At 38.0% G+C, this 27,993-nt stretch overlaps 1 protein-coding gene across 1 annotated transcript; it reads left to right on the forward strand.

Moving 5' to 3' along the window:
* The first annotated feature begins 5 nt into the window (after positions 1-5).
* LOC102396619 (cytochrome P450 2C42) lies at positions 6-27,989 on the forward strand. The gene is made up of 9 exons (XM_006046303.4): positions 6-276; positions 1,804-1,966; positions 2,152-2,301; positions 7,843-8,003; positions 9,173-9,349; positions 17,052-17,193; positions 22,228-22,415; positions 26,598-26,739; positions 27,472-27,989. The coding sequence occupies exons 1-9, from the start codon at positions 109-111 to the stop codon at positions 27,651-27,653; spliced, it is 1,473 nt and encodes a 490-aa protein (XP_006046365.3). The 5' UTR covers positions 6-108; the 3' UTR covers positions 27,654-27,989.
* Positions 27,990-27,993: the final 4 nt, after the last annotated feature.

Consider the following 27,993-nt stretch of genomic DNA (forward strand, 5'->3'; position numbering starts at 1 on the left):
GAACGGTATCTTTATTCCTCAGAGAGGCCCAAGTTGAATTAGCAGGGACTGTTACAAAAGCTTTTGATTTCAGGCTCACAGTCATCCGAGTAAGAAGAGAAGGCGTCAATGGATCTGCCTGTGGTCCTGGTGCTCTGTCTCTGCTTTCTGCTTCTTATCTCACTCTGGAAACAGAGCTCTGGGAAAGGGAAGCTCCCGCCGGGCCCCACTCCTCTCCCAATTCTTGGAAATATCCTACAATTAGATGTTAATGACATCAGCAAATCTGTAAGCAATGTAAGTAGGTTTTATGTTCCTCCAGTGTCTTGTAAAAGGTAAGTAAAATAAGCCCAATTAAAAAAATAATATATATTATTTTGAGCACACTCTTAAAGCAGGTCAGTTTGAAGCAAATTACTCCCTGTAAATTTGATATTTTTCTTGCCTTTTCAGGCCTATTATTATCATAAAAAGAGGAACAAAGTAATGAGTTTTGTGAGTAGAGAAGAGTTTAGGTCTTTGCATGGTAGAATCAAAATAATTAAGTTTTAAAAGCTTGGGAGTGTTGCCTCCTTTCTTTATTTCACAGCCATTTGCTACGATTTGGGACTGAAAGTAAAGGGTAAGTGAAGTGTTTTGTGATTAGTGATTTCTTTCCAGAAATCATTTACTATATTGTTGTTCAGTTGCTCAGTTGTGTCCTACTCTTTGTGACCCCATGGACTGCAGGATGCCAGGTTTCTCTGTCTTTCACCACCCTCCAGAGCTTGCTTAAACTCAAGTCCATTGAGTCAGTGATGCCATCCAGCCATCTCATCTTCTGTCGTCCTCTTCTGCCTTTAATCTTTCCCAGCATCAAAGTCTTTTCTAATGAGTTGGCTCTTCACATCAGGTAGCCAAACAAAGTACTGGAGCTTCAGCTTCAGCATGAGATTAGTGATTTCTTTCCTGAAATCATTTACTATATAAGCTGTGTGTTTTGTTCAGATGACCAGGAAAACAGAACTTTTCTGAAGAAGGGCATTGTGCCTGGTGTTAAGGAATTAATTTAGGATTAGGATGATCATGGGGGAATGAAAGAAAGAAGTCATCAGTTAGGGTCCCACTGGTGGCAGCAACATTCATTTGGATTCTGCAGGAAACTGCCATCTGTATCCTGTGAATGCTGCTGCACAGAAGGTGTTGTTCTTCCATGAGATGCTGCATGTCCTGGCACTGCCTCTATGATGCTTCCTCTCTTTCTGTGTTAGGGATACCAGAGGATCTCAAACTAGGCTGGGCATTAGAGTTATATGAACTTATTTTTTAAGTTATAAATTTATAGTATTCATCATAGGGCTACAGAGTCAGAATTCTAATGACTGCTTCATGGGTGATTCTGAAGCAGTGAGCTGGCTGTTGGTCCAAAAGGTGGACCTTAAGGATTGCTACATTGCTTCTCAAGGATGAGAGGGTGACTATGATCTTCAAATTTGAATCCTCTAAATATTAGCCCTGGGGTGCTGGACATGGAACAGAATTCCACAACCTCGGTTTCTTTATTTATAGTGGGGCAAATAAACCCACTGAAAGTGCTGATTTGAGGATTAATTATAATCTGTGTACCAGCTACTTGGGCCATTACCCAGCATTTCAAGTCATCCATAAGTAGAACCTATAACAATTACCACCACATTTCTGCATTAAATTCTGAATTTAATACATAATTAGGCTGTCTCTGGCAGAATAAAAACATAATAGCAGGATGATGATACATTCTGCATCAGACACAACATAGTATCTCATATTGACTTCTTTTGCTATTACATGCATCTCCATTCCCAGCTCTCAAAAGTCTACGGCCCTGTGTTCACTCTGTATTTTGGCATGAAGCCCCTGGTGGTCTTGCATGGATATGAAGCAGTGAAAGAAGCTCTGATTGACCTGGCAGAGGAGTTTTCTGGAAGAGGCAGTTTCCCAGTGATTCAAAGAGCTTCTAAGGGATATGGTAGGTGTGTATGTGTGGGTGTTCAGCATTGGTAAATGGTTGGAGTGGGGAGGATGGAAAAGGAAATTTGACAACTCTCTGCCATGGTCCCTCAGCAGATCGTGTTCCCTCTCTGAGGCTGCCATGTGTCAGCTCACTCCTCCTTCCCTAGAACTTGCTCCTAGTTTCTGTTTCCCCTGCTGTAGGAATCATTTTCAGCAATGGGAAGATATGGAAGGAGACCCGGCGCTTCTCCCTAGTGACCCTGCGGGATTTCGGGATGGGGAAAAGGAGCATGGAGGACCGTGTTCAACAGGAAGCGTGCTGCCTGGTGGAGGAGTTGAGAAAAACCAACGGTGGGTGATTCTATTTTCTCTTAAGTCTGACTTTAACAGACTTCTCTCTCTCCAGTGACAACCTTGGAGATATTTCAGGGAGGGCCTCATCTTTCATACTAGTATTGGTTGTTAGCCCTTAGATGGGGGGAGGGGGTTATAAAGCATAGGCAGCCAAGGAGGTTTTGTGTATCTGTGCTTATTATGTGTATACTCCCATGACTATGCATGCAGTGTGAGTATAAAGATCATTTAATCAAATTATCTCCTGAACTTTGTTTTCAAATCAGAAATCACAAAACATAGTTTTGTGTCATTTCCTAAAAATATTAAAGAACAGAGAAGGGTAGAGGTAATATGGTTGTCTATTCCGGAATATTTTACCAGGAAATACTTGTTAATTGAACAGGGTGGGAATGACCATTATGTGGCATGAAACAAGTAATATGTGTGTTCACGTAAGTGGACTATATTTATATATTCAGCCTTACAGACACTTTTGAGAGTTACTGCCAAGGCTCAGGCCTACAATTCTGGCCAATAGTAATACCATCTATGATTTTAATCATCTTGGGATATCTTAGTGCAATTCTCATCAATTATGCTTTCTCTGTAAAGACAGCACTCTTTATATTACTATCTTTTTTTAATTTTTATTTTATTTAACTTTACAATATTGTATTGGTTTTGCCATATATCAAAATGAATCTGCCACAGGTATACCTGTGCTCCCCATCCTGAACCCTCCTCCCTCCTCCCTCCCCATACCATCCCTCTGGGTCGTCCCAGTGCACCAGCCCCGAGCACCATGTCTCATGCATCGAACCTGGACTGGCAACTCATTTCATATATGATATTATACATATTTCAATGCCATTCTCCCAAATCATCCCACCCTCTCCCTCTCCCACAGAGTCCAAAAGACTGTTCTATACATCAGTGTCTCTTTTGCTGTCTTGCATACAGGGTTATCGTTACAATTTTTCTAAATTCCATATATATGTGTTAGTATACGGTATTGGTGTTTTTCTTTCTGGCTTACTTCACTCTGTATAATAGGCTCCAGTTTCATCCACCTCATTAGAACTGATTCAAATGTATTCTTTTTAATGGCTGAGTAATACTCCATTGTGTATATGTACCACAGCTTTCTTATCCATTCATCTGCTGATGGACATCTAGGTTGCTTCCATGTCCTGGCTATTATAAACAGTGCTGTGATGAACATTGGGGTACACATGTCTCTTTCAATTCTGGTTTCCTCAGTGACAGCACTCTTTAAAAAGTATCAGCATTCATTATTTCTTGTTATTCAATACTAATTGTACCGATTTATATATTTGGAATAAATATATGCTACATCTTAATTCTGTTAAAACACATATATACCAAGTCAGTTCAGTTGAGTTCAGTCTTTTATTCGTGTCTGACTCTTTGAGACCCCTTGAGCCACAGCACACCAGGCCTTCCTGTCCATGACCAACTCCCAGAGTCCACCCAAACCCAAGTCCATTGACTTGGTGATGACATCCAACCATCTTATCCTCTGTCATCCCCTTCTCCTCTTGCCCTCAATCTTTCCCAGCATCTGGGTCTTTTCAAATGAGTCAGCTCTTTGCATCAGGTGACCAAAGTATTGGAGTTTCAGCTTCAACATCAGTTCTTCCAATGAACACCCAGGACTGATTTCATTTAGGATGGACTGGTTGGATCTTCTTGCAGTCCAAGGGACTCTCAAGAGTATTCTCCAACACTACAGTTCAAAAGCATCAATTCTTCTGTGCTCAGCTTTCTTTATGGTTCAACTCTCACATCCATACATGACTACTGGAAAAACCATAGCCTTGACTAGACGGACCTTTGTTGGCAAAGTAATGTCTCTGCTTTTGAATATGCTGTCTAGGTTGGTCATAACTTTCCTTCCAAGGAGTAAGCATCTTTTAATTTCATGGTTGCAATCACCATCTGCAGGATTTTGGAGCCCCAGAAAATAAATTCTGCCACTGTTTCCACTATTTCCCCATCTATTTGCCATGAAGTGATGGGACCGGATGTCGTGATCTTATTTTTCTGAATGTTGAGCTTTAAGCCAACTTTTTCACTGTCCTCTTTCACTTTCATCAAGAGGCTCTTTAGTTCTTCTTCATTTTCTGCCCTAAGAGTGGTGTCATCTGCATATCTGAGGTTATTGATATTTCTCCCAGCAATCTTGATTCCAGCTTGTGCTTCCTCCAGCCCAGCATTTCTCATGATGTATTCTGCATATACATTAAATAAGCAGGGTGACAATATACAGTCTTGATGTACTCCTTTTCGTATTTGGAACCAAGTCATAAAATATTTATTTAACGAAATTTTGACCTTAGCAACACCTGTTTATCTTGTCTTCTTCAAGTAGAATTTGGTTCTGTTTTCAGTTTGCAAATTTTGCCCCATCTTTTTTGGATTTTAGTAACAAATGTACAGTCTGCAATATATTTCTCTGCCATCTCATTTTGTCTAAACTTCTGTGTTTGTGGTCTCTGTTCCACAGGCTGCAGGATTATAGTTCTTCTAATTTCTGATGTCTGCCCCTAGCGGGGTGAGATTGGTCCTGGAGCTGTGCAGGCTTCCTGGTGGGTGGGACTGAAACCTGCTCATTGGTGGGTACAGCTGGGTCTTGTCCCTCTTGTGGGCAGAGCTGTGTCACAGGGTATGTTTAGAGGAAGCTGTTGGCTCAGGATAACTTTAGGCAGCCTAAAGTTAATAGGTAGAAGTCACCTTTTTGGTAAAAATATCAATAACCTCAGATATGCACATGACACTACCCTTATGGCAGAAAGCAAAGAAGAACTAGAAGTCTCTTGATGAAAGTGAAAGAGGAGCATGAAAAAGCTGGCTTAAAACTCAACATTCAAAAAAACTAAGATCATGGCATTTCCCCCCACCCCTATCACTTCATGGCAAATAGATTGGGAAACAGTAGAAACAATGACAGGCTTTATTTTCTTGGGCTCCAAAATCACTGCAGATGGTGACTGCAGCCATGAAATTAAAAGATGCTTGCTCCTTGGAAGAAAAGTTATGACCAACCTAGACAGCATATTAAAAAGCAGAGACCTCATTTTGCCAACAATGGTCCAGATAGTCACAGCTATGGTTTTTCCAGTAGTGATGTAAGATCACTACTAGTGATGTAAGAGAGTTGTACCACAAAGAAAGCTGAGTGACAAAGAACTGATGCTTTTGAACTGTGGTGTTGGAGAAGACTCTTGAAAGTCCCTTGGACAGCAAGAATATCAAACCAGTCAATGCTAAAGGAAATCAGTCCTTAGTATTCATTGGAAGCACTCATGCTAAAGCTCTGATACTTTAGTCATCTGATGTGAAGAACTGACTCTTTGGAAAGACCGTGATGCTGGGAAAGATTGACGAAAGGAAGAGACGGGGACAACAGAGGATGAAATGGTTGGAGGGCATCACTGACCTGATGGAGGTGACTTTGAGCAAACTCCCAGAGTTGGTGATGGACAGGGAGGCCTGGCGTGCTGCAGCCCATGGGGTCACAGAGGATCAGGACAGGACTGAGCAACTGACCTGAACTGGATTGATTGATATTTCTCCCGGCATCTTGATTCCAGCTTGTGCTTCATCCAGCCTGGCATTTCACATGATGTACTTTGCATATAAGATAAATAAGCAGGGTGACAATGTACAGCCTTGACATACTCCTTTTCCAATTGAAACCAGTCTGTTGTTCCATGTCTGGTTCTAACTGTTGCTTCTTGACCTGCATGCAGATTTCTTGGGAGGCGGGTAAGGTGGTCTGGTATTCCCATCTCTTGAAAATTTTCCACAGTTTGTTGTGATCCACACAGTCAAAGGCTTTAGTGTAGTCAATGAGGCAGAAGTAGATGTTTTTCTGGAAGTCTGTTGCAAATAATACAACAGATGTTGGCAATTTGATATCTCATTCCTCTGCCTTTTCTAAATCCAGATGGTACATCTAGAAGTTCTCAGTTCACATACCATAAGCAATATCATATGATAATTATCTTTGTCTGGCTTACTTCACCAATATAATAATTTCATAATGCTGAAAATGGCATTATTTCTTTATTTTAGTGACTGAGTAATATTTTGGGGGGCTTCCTTGATGGCATTAGTGGTTAAGAATCTGCCAGCCAATGCAGGAGATGTGGGTTCAATCCTTGGACTGGAAAGATCTCCTGGAGAAGGAAATGGAAACCCACTTCAGTATTCTTGCCTGGGAAATCCCATGGACAGAGGGGCCTGGCAGACTATAGTCCTGGGGTCACAAAGAATCAGACATGACTTAGAGACTAAACAACAGCAACAATATTCATTACGTGTGTGTGTTTCACATCTTCGGTATCCATGCATCTGTCGATGGACATTTAGGTTGTTTTCATGTCTTGTGCCAAGTCACTTCAGCCGTGTTCAACCCTTTGTGACCTCACGGATGGTAGCCCACCCGGCTCGTCTTTGCATGGGATTCTCCAGGCACTAATACTGGAATGGGTTGCCATTGCCTTCTCCAGTTTCCATGTCTTGGCTATTATAAATAGTGCTGCCATGAAATCGGGATGCACGTATCTTTTTTAATTAGAGTTTTTATCTTTTCTGAATATATGCCCAGGAGTGGGATTGCTGAATCATATGGTAGCTCTATTTTTAGTTTTTTAAGGAACCTCCATACAGTTCTCTATAGTGGTTCCATCAATTTACATTCCCACCAACAGTATAGGAGTGTTTCCTTTTCCCCACATCCTCTACAGTATTTATTCCAAATATATTAATTTTAATGACCATGGTAAATGAGGGACATTAATTCTTAAAAAAGAAGAAATTTTAAACATGGAAACAAAATTAAGGGAATTCCACTCATCAAGTTACCCTTTTTATTTCACTTATCTGGGGGTTTATGTTTGAAATTAAAATTTTACATTTTATATTACTTTAGACAAAAATCCAATTTATAATAATTGGTTAATTGTTCACTTGTACCTTAGTTTTTCTTCTCATATAGCATGGGTACTTTGTGTTTTATTACATTTATTTTTTCAAATGCATGAATTCAACTACAGTCTCTCTCTCTCACTTAAGATTTTCCTCCCTGATTCTGCACATGAGTTTTTCAACTATTCATTTTGAATTCCCTAATTATTTTCTTTCTTTCTGTCAGTGTTTAATTTTCAGACAGATGATATTCAACATTGATAACTTTCATTATTAAATCATACAAAATGGCCTCCTTAAATGTTCTTGTCATTTTCCCTTCAAATTAACAGGCACCTTGAGTGAAAAGGGTACAAGTCAAGGTGGGAGTGAATTTAATATTTGTAAAAGCCCATTATTTAACTAGCTGTGCTGAAATATCCTACTCAGGTTAAGGTAAAGTGATGTGCTGATTTTATGCATGCTGAATATTTATTTTTAAAGGAATTTGTTGATGAGATATCACTTTAGAGTTTCTAAAATTACCTTTACCTGTTATCTCAAACACCAAGTGTCTCTTGCATATGTTTTAATGGTGTGTTTAAATTGTTTGTTATTCTTTAGGGTTGCCCTGTGACCCCACTTTCATCCTGGGCTGTGCACCCTGCAATGTGATCTGCTCCATTATCTTCCAGAATCGTTTTGATTATAAAGATCAGACTTTTCTAGATCTAATGGAAAGACTGAATGAAAATGCCAGAATTCTGGGCTCTCCTTGGATTCAGGTGAGGCCAAAGTCCTTTCTTCTCAAGGAATCATTTTGGCTCTTTTCTCCATGAGATCCAGATCTCTCTGGGCACCAAGCTGTGAGGTGAATGTGTGAACAGCACATTCCTGCCCAGAGCTTAGCATCATGGAGTACTCATCTGGGGATGACGGCAGAGCCTTTAATGATAGACAGGAAAATACATGCCCAGAATACAGAACTGCAATTCCATCCCATTGACCCTGTTCAGTGGTTTTTCCACCAAGATCCAAAGACCAATTTCTGTAAACTACTTTGGTAATTTCCCCAAAGCGTGACCACAGAAGTAGAAGGACTTCAAGGTCCTACTGGAAAGTCTTCCATTGCCCACAAGTCTTGTTACCCAATCTCTACTCATGGATTCTTCAGCATGTTAGCTGACAGAAATATCTGTTTGGGAAGAAAGACAGTATCTCCTTCAAGGGGCTCCCACAGGACACTGAATATGATAGGAGAGTTTGGTGCTTCAGTTGGTATCTTAACTGACAAAATAATTGCTTTGAGGATGACAAAATGATTATTTTTTAGTGTAGGAACCACAAACCAACGTCACTGGTGTACCCTGTGCTGAGCTAAATGTTCTGCCCCCTGCCTAAAAGACAATGGTGTAAGAGTACAGAGGTCACTTAATTGCTCTGGTTCCCAGTTACTTCATCCATAAAATGTTGAGTTGTGTTTCATGGTATCTTTAGGACCCTTTTAGTCCTAAAATACCGATTTTATGGTTGATGCCACTAAACAGAAATAGAAATATCAGGGATCAGCTTGTTTTCTATAACAGGTTACCTAAACTCCCAGTCTGATGTCATCTATAAAAGGTGAATCACTGTGTTTCATGCTATCTCTTATTACATAATTGTGGGGAGAATTAATGCAGAAAATGAAAGAATTGATACAAAGATGCCTTTGTACTGTAAACATGATGTATGAGTATAGGAGATGAATACCATCATTGATCCCTGGTTATAATTTTCTCCCTGAAATACATCTATCAGCATAGAAAACTATGTATTTGTGAAGTTAAAAAGTCCCATCTATATAGTGATCATATTATTTTAATATTAAAATACATTTTCTAACCAGGACTTGGCATATAATATTTGAATCTTCATTTAGTGTTTTCTTTTAATGAACATTTTTTTTTTCTAGCTCTGTAGTTCTTTCCCTGCTCTCATTGATTATGTCCCAGGGAAACATAAAAAATTCTTTGAAAATTATACTTGTATGAAAAGTTATATTTTGGAGAAAACAAGGGAACACCAAGCATCCCTGGACATGAACAACCCTCGGGACTTTATTGATTGTTTCCTGACCAAGATGGAACAGGTAAAATGTTAATGACAGCTCGATTATTTGATTGCTTGTGCATTTTTAGGGCTGTTGAATTTACCAGCGATGTTTCAGTGGTTTGGCCAGCAATGTTGACAAACATTTTAAGTACATGATGTATGTCCAAATAAATCTATAGTACGCATTATGGAAGATATAATGTTTAATTGTTAAATTAGTTGAATATATTGATTCTACTCTTCACCTACTAGTAATCTTCCTACAGAAGTACAGAATGACACCTCAGATGAAATGGAAACAATTAGAAACAAGTTAAAAAACACAAAATATCATGGAATAAGATGAAGTTGAACATGATCATTGCATACTCTGTATAAGGGAATGGAAAAGAATGGCTTAATCTAGCTGGGCTTCCTGCATAACAAGTGGTTGGAAATAAATCTTAATATATTTGCATTGAAGGACAGGGGAAGGAATTTTAGATGGTGAATACTGTATATATTATATACAGTATACATAGGCCTGTGATGAGAAAGAGTAGGTGGATGGAAGAGAGAGAGAGCACTTTGAGTGTGAAGTAAAAATGAATTGGTATAGATATGGAGCTGGAATTATATGTCTGTGGGCATGAATTATATACCATGTGTTGAAAAGACACCCTTTTTCCTTCTTGGCACCCTTGTCAAAGATTAGTGCACTCAAAATTTGACCCTTTATTTGTGTAAGTAAGTAAGTGTTAGATGCTCATTCGGGCCTGACTCTTTGCAACCCCGTGGACTGCAGCCCACCAGGCTCCTCTGTCCACGAGATTTTCCAGGCAAGGATACTGGAGTGGGTTGCCATTTCCTTCTCCAGAGGATCTTCCCAACTAAGGATTGAACCCGGGTCTCCTGCACTGCAGGCAGATTCTTTACTGACTGAGTTGCAAGGGAAGCCCTAGATTATTTGTGTAACCTGACATCTATTCCATTAATCTAAATGTCAGTCCTTATACTGGTAGCATATCATCTGGTCATCTTAATTATTAGTTTTGTATTTAGTTATGAAGTTGAGAAAAGTGAGAACTCTAATTTTGTTGTTAATTTTAAAAAGTGTTTTGGCCATTCTGAATGCTTTGAATTTTCAGGTTAATTATAGGATAAACTAGTCAATTTATGCAAAGAAATTAGGGATTTTTATAGGGATTGCAGGAAATCTGTTGATCGACTTATGGAGCAACATCATTTTAAAATATAGGTGAAATTCATAAACATGCAATTCACCATTTTAAAGTATATGATTTAGTTGTATATACTTGCACTCAAAATGTTGTGTAATCACTAGTTCTCTTATTTCAAAACTTTCCTCTTGCTCTCCAGAAACATACCATATCCATTAAATGATCACTCTTCATTCCCTCCACCCCATCATGTGTTAACCTGTTTTCTGCTTTATGTCTATGGATTTGCTTGTTATGAATATAGTATGGGACTACTCAGGTGGTGCTAGTGGTAAAGAACCCTCCTGACAGTGCAGGAGACATAAGAGACACGAGTTCAATCCCTGGGTTGGAAATATCCTTTGGAGGAGGGCATGGCAACCCACTCCAGTATTCTTGCCTGGAGAATCCCATGGATAGTGGAGCTTAGCAGGCTACAGTCCATGGAGTCACAAAGAGTCTGACACGACTGAAACGACTTAGAATGCATGCATGAATGTAGCATATAAAAAAACTCATAGCATTGCCCCTTTTGTTTTTGGCTTCATCTAGTATAATGTTTTGGATTCTTATCTAAGTTATAGTGTATACCAGTATTTGTTACTCTCTTGTATGGCTGCATGGTATTCCATTTTAATATAAGTACCATGACTTTTTATACATTTATGTATTTGTGGACATTGTTGGTGTTTCCCTTTGGGTCTTAATGAACATTATTGCCACAAAAATTTGTGTACAAATTTCTTCATGGACATATTTTCATTTATGTTGAGTATATTCCTAGGAGTGAAATCTATGAGGCCTATGGTAATTTTAAGTCTGACATTTTTAGAAATAGCCAGATTTTCCCATGGTGACTGAAGCATTTATATTCCTACCAGCAATGTAAAGCATTCTTATTTTCCCACATAGTCACCATTATTTATTTTCTAGTTTCTTGTAGTCATTAATGCTAGTCTGGTTAATGTGAAGCCACAAATCTCTCTTTGTGGCTTTAGTTTGCATTTCCTCAATGAACAATGATATAGAATATATTTCATGTGTCATTACTCATTTTTATTTCTTCTTTGGAGAAATATTGTTATTCAAGTCCTTTACCCCTTTAAAATTAGGTTCCTTGTCTTTGTTGTTGAGCTTTGATATTTTGGTATTATAAAAATAAAGTAAAAATGGATATTTTTGGTATTATATGCTTACATATAAGCATGCATTCATGCTCAGTCACTCAGTTGTGTCCGACTCTTTGCAACTCCATGGACTGGAGTTGGCAGCCCACCAGGCTTCTCTATCCATGGAATTTTCCAGGCAAGAATACTGGAGTGGGTTGTCATGCCCTCCTCCAGGGGCTCTTCCCAATCCAGGGATTGAACCCAGGTCTCTCACACTGCAGGTGGATTCTTTACCATCTGAGCCATGAGGGAAGTGCAAATTACTAGAGAAATACAAATAAAAACTACAATGAGGTGTCACTTCACACTGGTCAGAGTGGCCATCATCAGAAAGTCTACAAATGTGGCTCAGTGGTGAAGAATCTGCCTGCCAGTGCAGAAGCCACTGGAGATCTAGGGTTTGATCCCAGGTCAGGAAGATTTTCTGGAGAAGGAAGTGGCAACCCACTCCAGTATTCATGCTGGGATAATTCCAGGGACAGAAGAGTCTGTCAGGCTGTAGTCCATGGGATCAAAAAGAGCTGGACACGAATGAGTAACTAGGCATGCATGCCGTAAATGGTAGAGAGGATGTGGAGTAAAGGGAATCCTCCTACACTATTGGTGTGAATGTAAATTGGTGCTGCCATTATGGAGAACAGTATGAAGGTTTCTTTAAAAACTATTAATAGAGTTCTCATATGATCAGCAATCCCACTCCTAGGTATGCATCCAGAGAAAACTATAATTTGATGTTATGAACCCCAGTGTTCATAGTAGCACTATTTACAGTAGCCAAGACATGAAAGCAACCTAAGTATTCATCAACAGATGAATGGATAGAGAGGATGTGGTGTATATATATATATATATATTCAATGGAATATTACTCAGCCATTAAAAATGAATTAAATAATGCCATTTGAGTAATATGGATGGGCCTAGAGATTATCATACTAAGTGAAGGAAGACAAAGACAAATATTATATATCACTTATATGTGGAATCTAAATATATATATATATATATATATATATATACATAAGTTAACTTATTTATAAAACAGAAACAGACTCAGACAGAGTAAACAAACTTATGGTTAGGTAATAAAGGAAAGGGGTGATTAAATGGGAGTATGGGATTAATAGATACTACTATTAGTCTTATTATAACTACTATATATAAAATAGATAATTACTGTAAAACACAAGGGACGGTATTCAATATCTTGTAATAACCTATAATGGAAAAGAATCCAAAAAAGTGTATATCCTCTGCTGTATACCTAAAACTAGCACAGTTTTAAAAATAAGCTATACTTCATTTAATTATTTTTTTCCTTTTGCCCTTCCTCTGCTGGAAACATGAGGGGATTTTTCTCCAGGTGTACTGTCAGAATTTGGTCAAGCTCCTAGAATAAATTTAAAAAATTATGGTAGCTTCTGGATGACTCAGTCATCCTGTTGAGTCATCCTTCTCTCAGAGTTTTCCTCACTGAGCTTTTAGCAATTTCTCAAATATTATTCAGATTTTCCTGCCTTACCACTGAATTTCATTGTGATTTCCATTCGTGTGCTCTTCTTTGGTAAGTCTGACTCCCTATATCGCCCTGCCAACCTCTCCAATTTAGGGGACAGTGATTTTCCCTTTGTGCTCAACTCTCTTAGGAGTCTTAAAAGAATTGTTGATTTTAGTCTGTTCAGCTTTTCACTTGTTATTAGGAATGGAGTTGAACTTCCAGGGTCTTTACATGTGGAGATATCAGATTTATTTTTCTCTGTTTATGCATTTGAACATTTTCATTCTGTTTTTTATTTCTAGCCTCATTTTATTGTGGTCAGAGAAGATAGTTTGTATCATTTTTATCTTTTTCAATTTGTCAAGAATTGTTTATGACCTAACATATAGTTTACTGTGGAAAAAGTTATATGTACACTTGAGAAGTGCATATAACATAAAAAGTTATATACACAGGAGAAGACTGTGCATTCTCCTCTTGTTGAGTGGAGTATTCTTTATATATCTGTGAGAATAATTGACTCTAGGGTTGTTCAAGTCTTATATATTTACTCATTGATCTTTTGTCTAGGTATGCTATAAATTATTGAAAGCTGAGTTTTGAAACCTCCCACTGTTATTGTAGAACTCTCCATTTATCCTTTCAATTCTATAAATGTTTGCTTCATATATTTTGGGGGCTCTGTTGCTTGATGAATACATGTTTATAATTATATGACTTGATGAATTCACCTTTTTTAGTCCAATATAAAACATCCCATTCTTATTTGGTCCCTTTAAACTATTTTTGATAAAAATTTTTCCAGTCTTGCTTTATTTGGCTACTCATAATTTGCAAAATCTCCTTCCCTCTTTCTCGTTCAATGTATTTGTGTTTTGGCATCTCAAATGTACAATATCTTGTACCACATACAAGGTTTTTTGTTGAGAATAGTTGACATATAACATATTAGTTATTAGATTATAGTGTCACATAATGATTCAATATATGCATATATTAAAAATGATTACTACAATATACATAATTAACATTTATTATCACACATAGTTACAGATTTTTCTTATAAATCTTAGGATTTGCTCTCTTAGCAATTCAAATAGGGAATATGTCATTAACTATAGTCATCAGACTGGTTCCAAATAGGAAAAGGAGTACGTCAAGGCTGTATTTTGTCAGCCTGTTTATTTAACTTATATACAGAGTACATCATGAGAAACGCTGGACTGGAAGAAACACAAGCTGGAATCAAGATTGCCGGGAGAAATATCAATAACCTCAGATATGCAGATGACACCACCCTTATGGCAGAAAGTGAAGAGGAACTCAAAAGCCTCTTGATGAAAGTGAAAGAGGAGAGTGAAAAAGTTGGCTTAAAGCTTAACATTCAGAAAATGAAGATCATGGCATCCGGTCCCATCACTTCATGGGAAATAGATGGGGAAACAGTGTCAGACTTTATTTTTCTGGGCTCCAAAATCACTGCAGATGGTGACTGCAGCCATGAAATTAAAAGACGCTTACTCCTTGGAAGGAAAGTTATGACCAACCTAGATAGCATATTGAAAAGCAGAGACATTACTTTGCCAACAAAGGTCCATCTAGTCAAGGCTATGGTTTTTCCTGTGGTCATGTATGGATGTGAGAGTTGGACTGTGAAGAAGGCTGAGCACCGAAGAATTGATGCTTTTGAAGTGTGGTGTTGGAGAAGACTCTTGAGAGTCCCTTGGACTGCAAGGAGATCCAACCAGTCCATTCTGAAGGAGATCAGCCCTGGGATTTCTTTGGAAGGAATGATGCTAAAGCTGAAACTCCAGTACTTTGGCCACCTCATGCGAAGAGTTGACTCATTGGAAAAGACTCTGATGCTGGGAGGGATTGGGGGCAGGAGGAGAAGGGGATGACAGAGCATCCTCTGTTGGCTGGATGGCATCACTGACTCGATGGACGTGAGTCAGCGTGAACTCTGGGAGTTGGTGATGGACTGGGAGGCCTGGCGTGCTGCGATTCATGGGGTTTCAAAGAGTTGGACATGACTGAGCGACTGGTCTGATCTGATCTGATAGTCATCATGCTGTTTATTACATCACCAGGACTTATTTATTTTATAACTGGACTATTTATTCATTTTGATCTCTCCTCCCAACTCTTGCAGCCACCAATGTATCCTCTCTATTTATAAGATGAAGTTTTTAAAATATTTTACATATGAATTTAATCATATGGTAACTTGTCTTTCTGTGTCTCATTTATTTCACTTAGCACAACTTCAAGGCCCATCTATGTTGTCACAGACATCAGAATTTCCTTTTTTTTAATGGCTAAATTATATTCTATACTTGTATAGATATATTATGAATATGTAGTGGAATATTTAGATAAACAATTTAAAATCTTATTCTTTCAATATCTGTCTTAAACCATGAGTTTCAATCGATTAATTATTCACATTGAAGAATTTATTTCTGCCCTATAATTTTTTGCTGTAATGTATTTTATAATTTTTGTTTTTTAGTTCCTTCAATATGGCCTTAGTTTTGTTTGATCTTTTCCTAAGGTACCTTTTTTAATTTCCATCCAATTTTTTTTGTGTTTTAAAATTAATTTCTTAATACTTATAAAAGAGATTACTGTTAACATTCTAAATTCATAACAATTCAGTATGAACTGATTCCTCAATAGCTTCAAATCATGTACATTAACTCTGCTCCCATCCAGCTTCATCCCCCCTTTATTTTATTGGTGTCACAAAATCACATCTTTATATTTTGTGCCTAGAATCATATACTTATAATGATTGTTTCATGATTTTTTTCTTTTAAATAATATGGGAAATGAAATGAGGCTTTTATATTAGAATACAGTGGCTTTTGCTTTTCCATTTACCTACATAGCTATTTTTAACAAGGGACTTTGTCAATCTGGCTTTGAATTATCATCTTGTCCTTTGGTTTTGTTAACTGGAACCCCTTAGCTTTTAATTTGGGGATGTCTTATGTCTCGTAAATTATGGAGGGATGGTTTTGCCAAATGCAAAATTCTTGGTTGACATATTTACACTTGAGATTTTAAATATATCTTTCCATTGATATTTGGCCTCTATGGTGTCTGTGGAAAAAATGAGCTGTTATCCTAATGATGATCCTTTGTACATGATAAGTTACTATTCTCTTGATGTTTTAAACGTTCTCTCTTTTGCTTTGGCTTTTGACAGTCTGATTAAAATATGCCTCACAGTGAGTCTATTTGGTTTCATTCCTCTTGGAGTTTCTTTAGCTTTTTGGATTTCTAGATTCATGTACTTCACAAAATGCTGGAAGTTTTCAGTCATTCTTATTCAAATACTTATTTTCTGTTCCTTCCCTAACTCTTTTCTGGGATCTCATAAAGTGGATGTTAGTACAATTGATTGAGTGCCATGGGTCCTTAGGTTCTATTTATTTTTCTTTATTCCTTTTTCTTTCTGATGATCACACTGGAAATTTTTTATTCTGCTTCAGAGTTGCTGTTTCTTTCTCAGATTTCCCATAGTCTACTGTTCAAACTCTCTGGTAAATTTAAAAATGTTCAGATAGTGTGATTTCTAGCTCCAAAATTCTGTTTTGTTTATTTTTATAGTACCTTTCTTGTTATTCTATACTAGTTCATACACTTTTCATTATTTTCAATATCTTTTCAATATTTTCTTTAGTTCTTGATGATTTTCATTAGCTATTTAAGCATACTAAAGACATGTGTCTTAAAGTTTTTGTTTAGTAAGTCCATATCTGGATTTCCTCAGAAATGATTTGTGTCAACTTATTATTTTTGCTATTACTGGTCCATACTTCCTCCTTTTTTGTATGCTTTGTAACTTTTTAATTAAATCATTCCTAGGAAAAGCACAATCAAGAACTGGAGTATACAGTTGAAAACTTGGCAAACACTGTACTGGATTTGTTTGCAGCTGGGACAGAGACGACGAGCACCACACTGAGATATGGGCTCCTCCTCCTACTGAAACACCCAGAGGTCACAGGTATGATAACGTGGTGGGCAGGGTGACCTCAGAAGAGATGATAGAAAGACACTTGAATGTATTCCACCTTGTTTCTCTCAGAGAATTACTTAAATCTCGGACTGAGCAGCTTAACTTTTTCCCCCAGATTTAATGAAGGGATAGTAATGTGACATCTTTACATAATTTGTGAAGATATTAAGCATCTGAATTTCGTGGGAGGTCATGTGTAACAAGCACAGCCAGCATGAATTGGCCTCGAACTGCATATTGGTTTCAATTATGGAAAGACCACTCTGATGTCCCTACATTCTGAAAATACAGTGTTCTAGAACTATGGTCCAAGAACTTCCCCAGTGGTCTAGTGCTTACAACTGAATCTCCAATGCAGGGAGTATTGATTCAAACCCAGGTCAGGAAACTAAGGTCCCACATGCTATGGACAGAGCAGCCAAAAATCAAAGAAAGAAAGAAAGAAAGGAACCAGGGTTGGGACACTGGAAGCTCTCCTTATTAAAGAGATTGGAAATCATAGAAATTTGGTGAGGCTGCCTGATGCAATTTCAACAATCTAGGAAGTCCTCTAAAGAGTTAGATTGACAATAAATTAGCTTAAGATATGTATATAAAGAAATTGTATTAATCCATAAGTTTGTTTCCAGAAAAATGGTTGTTGCCAAAATACACATTTTAAGGGGTCAAGAATTTTATCTTTCAAAAAGAAAGATTTATTTGTTAGAAATTAAGTTTTAAAGGCTATCGTTAATTTTAGAAGCACACATTTTCTTGTTTGTTGTCAGAATACCACTGAAATGATTATAACCTATAACCTATGAGAATTAGCCTTTCTAAGCTGGAGTCAGGAAGCAGCCAACAAATATTCAACAAATTTCTGAAACACAGAGAGCATATTGAGGGTTGACAATGAAGTCAATAGAGAGGATGAAGTTATAGCCTAAATGTCAGAAGAGGAAATGGTATAATATTGTGGTTGTTGTTCAGTGGCTAAGTCGTATTCAACTCTTTGTGACCCCATGGCCTTCAGCATTCCAGAGTCCCCTGTCTTTCCCTATCTCCTAGAGTTTGCTTAAATTCATGTCCATTGAGTCAGCAATGCTATCTAATCACTGCCATAAAGTGATGGGACCAGATGCCATGATCTTAGTTTTTTGAATGTTGAGTTTTAAGCCAGCATTTCACTCTCCTCTTTCACTGTCATCAAAAGGCTCTTCAGTTCCTCTTCACTTTCTGCCATTAGAGTGGTGTCATCAAACAAGGAGAAGTCATTTATGTTCTTACAGCCCTTAAGGTTATGTTTGGAAGTGCCTAGTTCAAAAAAGATAGAGGAAGGCATAGGCTGATAAAGGAAACTCTCCCAGCCACAAGTCTTTGATAACTCCTTTCATCAGGTAACTCTGTTTCTCCAACAGGATGAAAAAGGTTTACTGTCTAGAGAAAGGGAATCTAAGAGGCCCTACTTAGGACACTGGGCAGAGACAGGGGTAAAGAGTGAGGTCACAGCTTAGAGGAAAGGTTAGGGAAGAATCCACTTCTTGAATTCAGAGATTCTTAGCTCCTTTCCCATCCTGCTTCCTGAAATTCAGCAGCTAGAGGAAAACTCCAGAGAGTGAGCACTCTGAAGAAAAGACTTCCAAGTTTTGCTATGTAGATAGAAAATTCTCTCAACATGTCTCACAGAGTGAATGAAATAAGAACATCCACCCAAAGACACAGGGTCATAAAATTTCAGAATACCTGGATAAAAGAGAAAAATCACAAAGACATTCAGAGAGATGTAGCAGGTCATAGATAAAAGAGTTCATATCAGCATCATAATTCAAGGGCAACTATCAAACTGGGTATTAATTTTTAAAAGGGTATTTTCAGACTTGTATGTTTAACAAAATTTTTACCCACTCTTTCCCCTTTCTCATCCAAATGCCTGAAGTAATGTCAGAGGAAGGTCATGGGCTCCAAGGATTTGGAAATCTCATGAAGGAGAGTGAAAGTGTCAATGTTGTTGCTAGACAGCAGGCCTGGAAAATATGCATTTCTAAATGGGTTATATGAATAAAGCAGGTGTTTGGGGAGATACCAAGAACAAAAGAGAGGTGATGGACTACTTGTGGCTTCTGAATAGTTTGAACATCTACCTAAGCATTTGGAAATAATTGAATCCGGGTAGAGAATTTTATGAATTGAAATAAAGACATGTGGTTAAGTCTAAGAAAGTAAGAAAATGAAGCGTGATCATAATTGTCTTACCAGAGAGCATTATAGAATGATGGTACAATGAATATTCTAACCATCAGAAATTGTGGTGTAAATATATTGGGGAAATAGATTAAGGGGATGTGTATGTGTGTGTGGTGTGTGTGTGATTTTGTATGAGGAAGGATGGAGATGTAAATTCTCAACTCTCATACCAAGATGTCAGATACTGTTTAACAATCTGTGAGTGAGAAATAAAAATAGTCATTATTAAGAAAAAGGACATGAATTTTAGAAGAAACTGCTAGAATGCTGAAAGTGGTGGCATTTGACAGCTGGAGAATGACCTGAGTACCATTGCAAATTGCACACGCATAATACACAAATACACAAAACACATGTTTTATAATTTAACTTTTCAACCTGTGTTATTCTGATATAAAGTTAATATTTGATTCTTGTTTCTTCTTTAAGGACTATAATTTCTTGACTTTATATTCTGTTTATATTTGAAACATTTCATCATTTCTCTTTGTTTTATCATGTATGCTAATATAGAAAGATGTGCCAAATTCAGATTTAAACTGAAGAAAGTAGGGAAAACCACTAGACCATTCAAGGGTGACCTAAATCAAATCCCTTATGATTATACAGTGGAAGTGAGAAATAGATTTAAGAGACTAGATCTGATAGATAGAGTGCCTTATGAACTATGGATGGAAGTTCATGACATTGTACAGGAGACAGGGATCAAGACCATCCCCATGGAAAAGAAATGCAAAAAAGCAAAATGGCTGTCTGGGGAGGCCTTACAAATAGCTGTGAAAAGAAGAGAAGCGAAATGCAAAGGAGAAAAGGAAAGATATAAGCATCTGAATGCAGAGTTCCAAACAATAGCAAGGAGAGATAAGAAAGCCTTCCTCAAAGATCAATGCAAAGAAATAGGGAAAACAACAGAAGGGGAAAGACTAGAGATCTCTTCAAGAAAATTAGAGATGCCAAAGGAACATTTCATGCAAAGATGTGCTCAATAAAGGACAGAAATGGTATGGACCAAGCAGAAGATATTAAGAAGAGGTGACAAGAATACACAGAAGAACTGTACAAAAAAAAGATCTTCACGACCAAGATAATCACGATGGTGTGATCACTCACCTAAAGCCTGACATCCTGGAATGTGAAGTCAAGTGGGCCTTAGAGGTGATGGAATTCCAGTTGAGCTACTTCAAATCCTGAAAGATGATGCTGTGAAAGTGCTACAGTCAATATGCCAGCAAATTTGGAAAACTTAACAGTGGTCACAGGACTGGAAAAGGTCAGTTTTCGTTCCAATCCCCAAAAAAAGCAATGCCAAAGAATACTCAAACTACTGCACAATTGCACTCATCTCACACACTAGTAAAGTACTGCTCAAAATTCTCCAAGCCAGGCTTCAGCAATATGTGAACGGTGAGCTTCTAGATATTCAAGCTGGATTTAGAAAAGGCAGAGGAACCAGAGATCAAATTGCCAACATCTGTTGGATCATCAAAAAAGGAAGAGACTTCCAGAAAAACATCTATTTCTGCTTTATTGACTATGCCAAAGCCTTTGACTGTGTGGATCACAATAAACTGTGGAAAATTCTGAAAGAGATGGGAATACCAGACCACCTGACCTGCCTCTTGAGAAACCTGTATGCAGGTCAGGAAGCAATAGTTAGAACTGGACATGGAACAACAGACTGGTTCCAAAGAGGGAAAGGAGTACATCAAGCCTGTATATTGTCACCCTGCTTATTTAACTTCTATGCAGAGTACATCATGAGAAATGCTGGGCTGGAAGAAGCACAAGCTGGAATCAAGATTGCCGGGAGAAATATCAATAACCTCAGAAATGCAGAAAGTGAAGAGGAACTCAAAAGCCTCTTGATGAAAGTGAAAGAGGAGAGTGAAAAAATTGGCTTAAAGCTCGACATTCAGAAAACTAAGATCATGGCATCCAGTCCCATCACTTCATGGCAAATAGATGGGGAAACAGTAGAAACAGTGTCAGACTTCATTTTTTGGGGCTCCAAAATCATTGCAGATGGTGACTGCAGCCATGAAATTAAAAGATGCGTACTCCTTGGAAGGAAAGTTATGACCAACCTAGATAGCATATTCAAAAGCAGAGACATAAATTTGCCATCAAAGTCCATCTAGTCAAGGCTATGGTTTTTCCAGTGGTCATGTATAGATGTGAGAGTTGGACTGTGAAGAAAGCTGAGCCCCGAAGAATTGATGCTTTGAGCTGTGGTGTTGGAGAAGACTCTTGAGAGTCCCTTGGACTGCAAGGAGATCCAACCAGTCCATTGTGAAGGAGATCAGCCCTGGGATTTCTTTGGAAGGAGTGATGCTAAAGCTGAAACTCCAGTACTTTGGCCACCTCATGCGAAGAGTTGACTCATTGGTAAAGACTCTGATGCTGGGAGAGATTGGGGGCAGGAGGAGAAGGGAATGACAGAGGATGAAATGGCTGTACGGCATCACCGACTCGATGGACATGAGTTTGAGTGAACTCTGGGGGTTGGTGGTGGACAGGAAGACCTGACGTGCTGCAATTCATGGAGTCGCAAAGAATTGGACATGGCTGAGCGACTGAACTGAACTGAACTGATAGATGCTTAAGCCAGGCTTGTAAGAGACTTTTATGTGCCTGTATTATGGCCATTATCTCTCTATGTTTAGTTCCACTTATGGTCATATAGTTTTTGTGTATAATGATACTGGGACACCATCATAGTGCTCATGTATCCCTGAATTGGTATGGAATGTGGTGTGAATTTTCCTCTTTTTCCATCAGTCTTCCTTACCTTCCTTTCAGCTAAGATCCAGGAAGAGATTGACCATGTCATTGGCAGACACCGGAGCCCCTGCATGCAGGACAAGAGCCACATGCCCTACACAGATGCTGTGGTCCATGAGATCCAGAGATACATTGACCTGGTCCCCACCAACCTGCCCCATGAGGTGACCTGTGACATTAAATTCAGAAACTACCTCATCCCAAAGGTAGGATTGGTTTCTCATTTACTGACCTCATTGGTCTTGAAGTTCTCATTTACACAGTATGGGTGCAACCCTTGATGAACACATGGTGAGAGAAGTAAAAATAGCCATGTGTGTGGTGGACTGATGGGTTGTGTGTTGTTTCCAGTTTAGTCTATAAAGCTTTATAATGGATTTTGACAGGTAGCAATTCAAGACTTCCAAATTTGTTCTGCTTCTTTTATGTTGTTGGGCTAACAATAGCTGTTCACATTTCCAAATGAACATTAGTATCAATCTGTCGATTTACCAGAACACTCTGCTGGGATTTTTTTTTATCAGAGTGACATGCAAGATCAGTTTGGAAAGACTTAATATCATGACACATTGAATTTTTCATTTATTGGATATGATATAGTCTTTCTATTTTAAAGGGCTTTCTTTAATTTTTTCAATAATTTTTTCAGGCAGTGGTTTACGTATTTTTTTGTCTTGCCAAAGTGGTTATTGTTGTTGTTATAAGCATTTTAAAATGCATTTTCCATTTTATGTGGAAGATCAAAATATAATTGATCTTATCATTTTGATGACCTTATATGTAACAACCTTGCTAAATTTAATGTCATTTTGAAAATGTCTCTAGTTAATAGCAATTTCCATATACATTATCCTGCTATCTGGGTTAATTTCTTCGTGTCATCCTTGTATTATCTCTGATATGAAGGAAAGTGGAAGTTAACATCTTACTATTAGGAATGATGTTTTATGTATATTTTGTTAGATTTTTTTTTATCAGATTAGGGAAGTTTCCCTGGGGCTCAGTGGTAAAAGAATTCACCTGCCAGTACAAGAGATGCAGGAGATACCATTTCAATCCCTGACTCAGGAAGATCTCCTGGAGAAGGAAATGGCAACCCATCCCAGTATTCTTGCCTGGAAAATCCCATGGACAGTGGAGCCTGGTGGGCTACAGTCCATGAGGTCAAAAAGAGTAGGACATGACTGAGCAGGAGCATGGACAACATATTCAATAGACCATAACAGGATCTTTTACTTAATACAGAATTCAAGTTAAATTATTTATAAAACAAAACGACTTCACTATATGGCAATATGTGAAAATTTCTTCCATTAATAAATGCTTATCCATGTATACCTGTGGCGGATTCATTTTGATATTTGGCAAAACTAATACAATTATGTAAAGTTTAAAAAATAAATAAATAAATAAATAAATGCTTATCTATCCATATCCAACTATCCATCAAAAGCTCCCTACTTCAGTATGCATACCTCAATAACAGTGATTATTGGACGCAGAGGAATAATACCATTTGTGCACAGGAGTTATCCCTGAAACAACAATATTATTTAATGTACAAGCTATACTTAAAATGTCCTAATTGTCTTTTTTTAATATAAATTTATTTATTTTAATTGGAGGCTTATTACTTTACAATATTGTATTGGTTTTGCCATACATCAACATGAATCCGCCACAGGGGTACACGTGTTCCCCATCCTGAACCCCCCTCCCACCTCCCTCCCATACCATCCCTCTGGGTCATCCCAGTGCACCAGCCCCAAGCATCCTGTATCATGCATCGAACCTGGACTGGCGATTCGTTTCTTATATGATATTATACATGTTTTAATGCCATTCTTCCATATCATCCCACCCTCGCCCTCTCCCACAGAGTTCAAAAGCCTGTTCTATACATCTGTGTGTCTTTTGCTGTCTTGCATACAGGGTTATCGTTACAATCTTTCTAAATTCCATATATATGTGTTAGTATACGGTATTGGTGTTTTTCTTTCTGGCTTACTTCACTCTGTATAATAGGCTCCAGTTTCATTCACCTCATTAGAACTGATTCAAATGTATTCTTTTTAATGGATGAGTAATACTCCATTGTGTATATGTACCACAGATTTCTTATCCATTCGTCTGCTGATGGACATCTAGGTTGCTTCCAAGTGCTGGCTATTATAGACAGTGCTGTGATGAACATTGGGGTACATGTGTCTCTTTCAATTCTGGTTTCCTCAGTGTGTAAGCCCAGCAGTGGGATTGCTGGGTCATATGACAGTTCTATTTCCAGTCCTTTAAGGAATCTCCACACTGTTCTCCATAGTGGCTGTACTAGTTTGCATTCCCACCAACAGTGTAAGAAAAGGTTCCTTTTTCTCCACACCCTCTCCAGCATTTATTGCTTGTAGACTTTTGGATCACAGCCATTCTGACTGGCATGAAATGGTACCTCATAGTGGTTTTGATTTGCATTTCTCTGATAATGAGTGATGTTGAGTATCTTTTCATGTGTTTGTTAGCCATCTGTATGTCTTCTTTGGAGAAATGTCTGTTTAGTTCTTTGGCCCACTGTTTGATTGGGTCGTTTATTTTTCTGGAATTGAGCTGCAGGAGTTGCTTGTATATTTTTGAGGTTAATTCTTTGTCAGTTGCTTCATTTGCTATTATTTTCTCCCATTCTGAAGGCTGTCTTTTCACCTTGCTTATAGTTTCCTTTGTTGTGTAGAAGCTTTTAATTTTAATTTGGTCCCATTTGTTTATTTTTGCTTTTATTTCCAGTATTCTGGGAGGTGTGTCATAGAGGATCCTACTGTGTTTTATGTCAGAGAGTGTTTTGCTATATGTTTTCCTCTAGAAGTTTAATAGTTTCTGGTCTTATATTTAGATCTTTAATCCATTTTGAGTTTATTTTTGTGTATGGTATTAGAAATCGAAAGAGACACGTGTACCCCAATGTTCATCGCAGCACTGTCTATAATAGCCAGCACTTGGAAGCAACCTAGATGTCCATCAGCAGATGAATGGATAAGAAAGCTGTGGTACATATACACAATGGAGTATTACTCATCCATTAAAAAGAATACATTTGAATCAGTTCTAATGAGGTGAATGAAACTGGAGCCTATTATACAGAGTGAAGTAAGCCAGAAAGAAAAACACCAATACCGTATACTAACACATATATATGGAATTTAGAAAGATTGTAACAATAACCCTGTATGCAAGACAGCAAAAGACACACAGATGTATAGAACAGGCTTTTGAACTCTGTGGGAGAGGGCGAGGGTGGGATGATATGGAAGAATGGCATTAAAACATGTATAATATCATATAAGAAATGAATCGCCAGTCCAGGTTCGATGCATGATACAGGATGCTTGGGGCTGGTGCACTGGGATGACCCAGAGGGATGGTATGGGAGGGAGGTGGGAGGGGGGTTCAGGATGGGGAACACGTGTACCCCTGTGGCGGATTCATGTTGATGTATGGCAAAACCAATACAATATTGTAAAGTAAAAGTAAAATAAAATAATAATAATAATAGTAAAAGAAAGCTGTGGTACATATACACAATGAAATATTAATCAACCATTAAAAAGAATACATTTGAATCAGTTCTAATGAGGTGGATGAAACTGGAGCCTATTATACAGAGTGAAGTAAGCCAGAAAGAAAAACACCAATACAGTATACTAACACATATATATGGAATTTAGAAAGAGGGTAATGATAACCCTGTATGTGAGACAGCAAAAGAGACACAGATGTATTGAATAGTCTTTTGGACTCTGTGGGAGAGGGCGAGGGTGGGATGATATGGGAGAATGGTACTGAAACATGTAAAATATCATATGTGAAATGAATTGCCAGTCCAGGTTTGGTGCATGATACAGGATGCTCGGGGCTGGTGCACTGGGGTGACCCAGAGGGATGGTGTGGAGAGGCAGGTGGAAAGGGGTTCAGGATGGGGAACACATGTACACTCATGGCAGATTCAAGTCAATGTATGGCAAAAATGTATGGCAATGTATGGGAAAACCAATACAATATTATAAAGTAAAGTAAATTAATTAAATTAAAAAAAATAAAGTAAAGCAGCTGGTGTGGTCAGACACCACTGTCCAAATGTGATAAGCAGAATAGTTCATAAGGTCTGACACCCCAGAATCCATGTACCTAGTATTTCAGAGGCTGTTCACTTAGCAGCATCATTCCACTAGTCTTAAATGTATTCTTCTTTATAACTTGTTCTTTCTTCCTCAAAATGTCACTGCCCTTCTTTGGTCTGAGGATTCTTCATTATTGATCACAAGATTGGACTAAATGATTTGAGGCAGTTCTTCCAGCTCTGTGACTTTTTCACAGTTCAGTTTATCTTCATCTGTTCTTTCCAGGGCACAGGTATATTAACATCACTGACTTCTGTGCTATATGATGACAAAGAATTTCCCAACCCAGAGGTGTTTGACCCTGGCCACTTTCTGGATGAGAGTGGCAACTTTAGGAAGAGTGACCATTTCATGGCTTTCTCAACAGGTAATAAATTTTTTTCCCCATTCAGTACTTTAGAGGACAGGATACCTTCTAAGGATCAGCTGGGAGTTACAAAGTACCTACCCTGGGGCTGGTAGAAGAAATGCTCTTTGTCCATGATGAGGGGTAGCAGCCCAATAACTATGCTCTTTCCATCCCCATGAAACATCCTCATTATTGGGCTAGATTACTGAAACATTGGAGAGGTGACCCAGTTCTTTCCATTTAGAAATAAAACTTGAGCTGGGAACTGAAAATATCAGAGAACTACATCTTAGCCAAAAAAAAAAAAGTGTGTTATAAAACTTGAAACTTCAAGGTGTGTTGGAGTTTGATGAAGAGTACGTATACTTAGAGCAGAGAACAGAGGCTGTGAAGAATGAAAAGAAACATGTGGGACTACTAGATTAGGATCAGAAAATACAGCCAGTGTAAGTGGGTTTATAGAAAAAGATGGGTAGAAATTTGAAAATATGAAATTGAAGTTATAATGCATGAATAATTTAATGAAGTGTTTGGAATAGTCAGTAAATATTTCTTGAAGGAATGATATTTATTATGATAAGATGTTAGGTGGATAGCATATGTGTTCACCCTTTTCCCATCTGTCTATCCAGCCATTCAATCCATCCATCCATTCAAACATTCATCAAATGGCTACTACATAGTATCTTTTCTGACAGCCAGAAAGACAGAGTTCAAGGAGTATGTACCCTCTGTGTTTGTTGTTTCCAGGGAAACGGATTTGTGTGGGAGAGGGCCTGGCCCGCATGGAGCTGTTTTTATTCCTGACCACAATTTTACAAAAATTTACCTTGAAATCTGTGGTTGACCCAAAGGACCTCGACACCACCCCAGTTGTCAATGGGTTACTTTCTGTGCCACGTTTTTACCAGCTCTGTTTCATTCCTGTGTGAGGAATGTTAGATCCTCTAGTTTCTTCAGTGATGTTGTCTTCAACTCCCTCTCATCTGCGGCATTGTTCACCTGCTTCCCATCATCTTTTCTGAGAGTGCCTGCTCTGACCTCTCTTCATTTATTGTGTAATTTCACTGCAGAAATGTATTTGCTGTTCTTCATACTCTATAACATCTATATTGGCCACCAGATATGCAAATAATTACATAATATTGAGTAGTTCTATGTGCATAGTACTATGCGCTCCATACAATATAGAACAAGATGATTACTGTGTGTACAATACAGAGCTATTTCTGATATGCATATTCCTAATAAAACACATAATTTGATAAGCCA

Source organism: Bubalus bubalis, chromosome 23, assembly GCF_019923935.1.
Source record: "Bubalus bubalis isolate 160015118507 breed Murrah chromosome 23, NDDB_SH_1, whole genome shotgun sequence".
In the NCBI taxonomy this organism is placed as follows: domain Eukaryota; kingdom Metazoa; phylum Chordata; class Mammalia; order Artiodactyla; family Bovidae; genus Bubalus; species Bubalus bubalis.

What these genes read in the sequence shown, in the direction of transcription:
- LOC102396619 (XM_006046303.4), top strand. Translation starts at nt 109, where the DNA reads ATGGATCTGCCTGTGGTCCTGGTGCTCTGTCTCTGCTTTCTGCTTCTT. An exon ending in TCAGCAAATCTGTAAGCAAT is followed by an intron (nt 277 to 1,803) that starts GTAAGTAGGTTT and finishes CTCCATTCCCAG; the next exon opens with CTCTCAAAAGTCTACGGCCC. An exon ending in GGAGTTGAGAAAAACCAACG is followed by an intron (nt 2,302 to 7,842) that starts GTGGGTGATTCT and finishes GTTATTCTTTAG; the next exon opens with GGTTGCCCTGTGACCCCACT.